The 5,000-nt window shown below is 46.2% G+C and overlaps 1 protein-coding gene and 1 long non-coding RNA gene across 4 annotated transcripts in view; one reads left to right on the forward strand and one right to left on the reverse strand.

Moving 5' to 3' along the window:
• Positions 1 to 5,000, reverse strand: part of LOC119485049 — a 15,161-nt gene that overhangs the window by 6,253 nt on the left and 3,908 nt on the right. Inside the window, exons 3-4 of one of the 3 annotated variants that reach the window (XR_005206170.1) lie at positions 4,172 to 4,245; positions 2,348 to 2,475 (exon numbers count right to left, since the gene is read on the reverse strand). This is a non-coding gene — a long non-coding RNA (uncharacterized LOC119485049). Of the gene's footprint in view, positions 1 to 2,347; positions 2,476 to 4,171; positions 4,312 to 5,000 lie in introns of all 3 variants that reach the window. The other 2 variants (XR_005206168.1, XR_005206169.1) reach the window with 2 other exon arrangements.
• The window catches only part of LOC119484989 (metal transporter CNNM1-like), a 21,671-nt gene that overhangs the window by 443 nt on the left and 16,228 nt on the right, over positions 1 to 5,000 (forward strand). The window contains exon 1 of the mRNA XM_037764211.1: positions 1 to 1,217. This exon is cut by the window's left edge and continues 443 nt beyond it. Within this exon, the coding sequence (XP_037620139.1) occupies positions 1 to 1,217 (1,217 nt within the window). The remainder of the gene's footprint in view (positions 1,218 to 5,000) is intronic.

The raw sequence follows: 5,000 nt of genomic DNA on the forward strand, positions 1-5,000 counted from the left end.
CTACTACTCCTCCAGCTCCCCGCAGAGGCTCAACCGGACCGCAGCGACCCGGGCCAACACCGCCGCGCCCTGGGTCGCCTTCATCGAGGAGCCGAGTCCGGGTCGGGAGGGACAGGTCCACCCGAAGCGGAACATGTGCATGGACAAGGACGCACGGACGTCCGACATCGAGGTTCTGGGTTCCTTCAGGTCCGCGTCCAGTCAGAACTCGGTTCTGGTGGAGCTGCTGGCCAAGGAGCTCCGCAGAGGAGAGCGGATCAAGTACTACTCCATGTGCGCCTTCGACGGGTCCAAGTGGGCCCACTACCGGACCCGGGACTTCTGGGTGTCCGTGGTGGAGCGGACCGCGGAACCGGAGCTCTGGCTGCAGGTCCTGGTCTCCGTCTTGCTGCTGGCACTGTCGGCTCTGTTCAGCGGGCTGAACCTGAGCCTGCTGGCTCTGGACCCGGTGGAGCTGCAGGTCCTGCAGAACAGCGGAACCGACCAGGAGCAGAACTACGCGCGCAAGATCGAGTGTGTGCGTCGTCATGGGAACTACGTGTTGTGCACGCTGCTGCTCGGCACCGCCATCATCAACGCGTCTCTGGCCGTGTGGATGTGTCAGATCCTGGGGATGACCTGGACCTCCACGGTGCTCTGCGCCTTCAGCATCTTCTTCATCGGAGAGATCCTGCCTCACTCCGTGGCGTCGCGGCACGGCCTGGCCATCGCCTCCAGAACCATCTGGGTCACCAGGCTCCTGATGGTCCTCAGCTTCCCCATCTCATACCCCATCAGCAAGCTGCTGGACCTCATCCTCAACCAGGAGATCTCCAACTTCTACACCCGAGAGAAGCTGCTGGAGATGCTGCGCGTCACGGACCCGTACCACGACCTGGTCAAAGAGGAGCTGAACATCATCCAGGGCGCGCTGGAGCTCCGGACCAAGACCGTGGAGGACGTCCTGACTCCGCTCGGAGACTGCTTCATGCTGGCCTCGGACCTGGTGCTGGACTTCAACACCATGTCGGACATGATGCAGAGCGGCTACACGCGCATCCCGGTGTTCGAGAACGAGCGCTCCAACATCGTGGACGTCCTGTTCGTGAAGGACCTGGCCTTCGTGGACCCGGACGACTGCACCCCCCTCAAGACCATCACCCAGTTCTACAAACACCCGCTGCACTGCGTCTTCAACGACACCAAGCTGGACGCCATGCTGGAGGAGTTTAAGAAAGGTGAGGAGCAGGAGTGTACAGGTGTGTGTGTGCGTGTGTGTGTGTGCGCGCGCACTTGTTGACAGTTCAACGCGTGGCATCATGGAGGTGAATGAAGTGCAGAAGTCTAAGAAGTTCATACAAAATACAATGCATTACATTTTAGCCACATTGGAAAACTCATTTTATCAGAGAAGAACTAACTAAATATAACAGCTATAGTTAATATTATATGATTATTCAGATGTGACCTTTTTCTTTTCAAAAATATAAAAAAAATAATTAGAAAGTATTATTATCATTATCATTATCATTATTATTATTATTATTATTATTATTATTATTATTAATAACAAAAAGTATTAGAGGATAAACCTCTTGAGATGCACCATCTCCTTTTCAAGGAGGTCCTCGGGCACAAAACGTAGAAGTTAACAAACATTTAAGTAGATAAATAATAATAATAGTAATAATAATAATAACAATAATAATAATAATAAATTACATAAATTCAAGAACAAAACGATCAATAAAGTAACATCCCATCCCAAACCACACCAACATAACATGAAAATAATGATGAGAATAATAATAAAATAACATTATGTGAGTTCATAACCTGAAAACAAATAGAATGAAAAACAAGAACACGTAGATTTAAGATCAGAGAAGTCCTGAAATCACAGAAAAATTATAAGAATGATAAAAAAAGGTTGTTGAATATGAGGATCTGAATGGGACTAAAAGCTGTTTTAAGTATGAAAGATAATTGAAGTAAATGCATTGTATATATATACAATATATATATATATATATATATGATATTATTATTATTATTATTATTGATACAAAACCAACCAATCCCAAGTCAGATACCTGCTGAGCAATAATACTGTATCTGTACTGCTAATAGTGATTATATATACAGGATACTATAGTTTATTCATGTCTCTCCTCATCTCTCCCTCTCATGGTTCATGTGTCATGTTGATGGGTGTTTAGTTACCATGGTAACCTCTGGGCGTGGGGGTACAACAGGTGAGGGTTTGTAATCTCCCACCTGACACTTTCGTCATCTGTCTGATTTACATTTTTTAACTCGTGTGGGTGGTCAGGTTGTTGTTGTTTTTTTTGAGTATTGAAAGACTTACATATCTGGAGATGTGTCTCCTGACAGTGATGACATGTCCAAGTGAGCATCCAGTGAAGCTCCTGGTCTGAAGGTTGTTTCCAGGTGTCTTCATCAGGACCATGAAGTCCAGACAGCTGATTAAGGCCCCTAGAAACACAGAGAGAGAGGAGGGTGAGACGGGTCGTCTGTCTGAGAATGCTCTAGGTCTCTAGTCTGATCCATCATCCTCTGAATGCTCTAGGTCTCTAGTTTGATCCATCCATCCTCTGAATGCTCTAGGTCTCTAGTCTGATCCATCCATCCTCTGAATGCTCTAGGTCTCTAGTCTGATCCATCCATCCTCTGAATGCTCTAGGTCTCTAGTTTGATCCATCCATCCTCTGAATGCTCTAGGTCTCTAGTCTGATCCATCCATCCATCCTCTGAATGCTCTAGGTCTCTAGTTTGATCCATCCATCCTCTGAATGCTCTAGGTCTCTAGTTTGATCCATCCATCCTCTGAATGCTCTAGGTCTCTAGTTTGATCCATCCATCCTCTGAATGCTCTAGGTCTCTAGTCTGATCCATCCATCCTCTGAATGCTCTAGGTCTCTAGTCTGATCCATCCATCCTCTGAATGCTCTAGGTCTCTAGTCTGATCCATCCATCCTCTGAATGCTCTAGGTCTCTAGTTTGATCCATCCATCCTCTGAATGCTCTAGGTCTCTAGTTTGATCCATCCATCCTCTGAATGCTCTAGGTCTCTAGTCTGATCCATCCATCCTCTGAATGCTCTAGGTCTCTAGTCTGATCCATCCATCCTCTTAATGCTCTAGGTCTCTAGTCTGATCCATCCATCCTCTGAATGCTCTAGGTCTCTAGTTTGATCCATCCATCCTCTGAATGCTCTAGGTCTCTAGTCTGATCCATCCATCCTCTGAATGCTCTAGGTCTCTAGTCTGATCCATCCATCCTCTTAATGCTCTAGGTCTCTAGTCTGATCCATCCATCCTCTGAATGCTCTAGGTCTCTAGTCTGATCCATCCATCCTCTGAATGCTCTAGGTCTCTAGTCTGATCCATCCATCCTCTGAATGCTCTAGGTCTCTAGTTTGATCCATCCATCCTCTGAATGCTCTAGGTCTCTAGTTTGATCCATCCATCCTCTGAATGCTCTAGGTCTCTAGTTTGTGTCTGTAAAGTTTCATGAGGCTGTGATTATCCTAGAGGTCACCCCAGGTCATTTTATACAGTGAGGTCAATGAAATGTCTCCTATGGGGACTAACATCATCACACATGAATCCAGTTGGGCTCATTGGATCCACCAGAGTCTCAGCTTTACAGTGAGACACAGTTTATGGAATTCAACACTGTTTAGGGACCCCAGGATGCAGAAATATTCAGACACACCATATGTGATGATCATAAAGTGGGCATGTCTGTAAAGGGGAGACTCGTGGGTACCCATAGAACCCATTTACATTCACTGATCTGGAGGTCAGAGGTCAAGGGACCCCTTTGAAAATGGACATAACAGTTTTTCTTTGCTAAAATTTAGCCCGACTTTGAACCGTTATTTAACCTCCTTCCCAACATGGTAGTATGACATGGTTGGTACTGATGGATTCATCAGGTTTTGTAGTTTCATATGATATCAGTAGCTTCTGTTTGCTCTCAGGGGGTTAACAGTTAACGGTTACGTCTTGTGAGTGTTTATCTGTGTAAATAAGAGCTGGATAGGAGCTTGTAGTCTGCATCGTCCTCCCCTGCAGCAGAGCTGCTGCTGCTGCAGAGAGCTGCTCCTCCTGTACAGAGTCAGCTGCATCCCTCCTCACTGAGACGATAAAATGGGTGGGGTGCTCACCGGCCAATCACGGGCCTCGCTGCTTGTCACTGCCTTCCTGCGTAGTCAGCATTTTCTGTTTTTTTTTTCTTCTGCTGCTGGGTTTGTGGTGAGGACAGGAAGAGACAGAGGTAAACAGAGAAGGACACCTTGATCAGCTTCTGTTTACAGGAGACACGTGAGACATACAGTCATGTTACTGTAAGCACTGAGGGAACACCTGGCATCATGCAAAGGTCATACCTGTATATTATAAACTTTGATGCATATCTTAAAAACACATTGAAATATCTTTGGAAAGGTTTAACAAAGATGCAGAGAAATCTGTCCATCATGCAGCCGTCCAGTCTGATCTCTGATCTCTGATCTCTGATCTCTGATCTCTGACTGCACGTCTTTGTGCCACAGAGGGATCTATGTGAGGTCATCTACACTGACTGATTAGAAACTCTCTCTCTCTCTCTTTCTCTCTCTCTCTCTCTCTCTGAAACAACACTTTCAGGCACTGCGGCAGAACAAAGCAGGTTGCCTCATTCACTTCAATGGGACCCCTGCAGGATGCAGGATGCTGCCTCAGAGAGCTCTGGGAAAAAATAAAATAGCTGCGTTTAGTAAAATCAAACTGGACTCCCAAGTTCCTGTTTCTTCTTCTGCCTGTTCTCTGTAGCAACACATCCACCTTTAAGCAGCTCTTTGTGTTGTCTTTAGTGCATCACTTCTGCTGTACGTGAGTCTGAATGCAACATACTAATATGAGATGAAGACGGGACACGTTTATCTGCAGTTCTTCTCTGATCGATTTCTGATTGATTTACACATTCATACATGTATATGTCAGCTGGTTAGCTTG

Source organism: Sebastes umbrosus, chromosome 3 (assembly GCF_015220745.1).
Source record: "Sebastes umbrosus isolate fSebUmb1 chromosome 3, fSebUmb1.pri, whole genome shotgun sequence".
NCBI lineage: Eukaryota > Metazoa > Chordata > Actinopteri > Perciformes > Sebastidae > Sebastes > Sebastes umbrosus.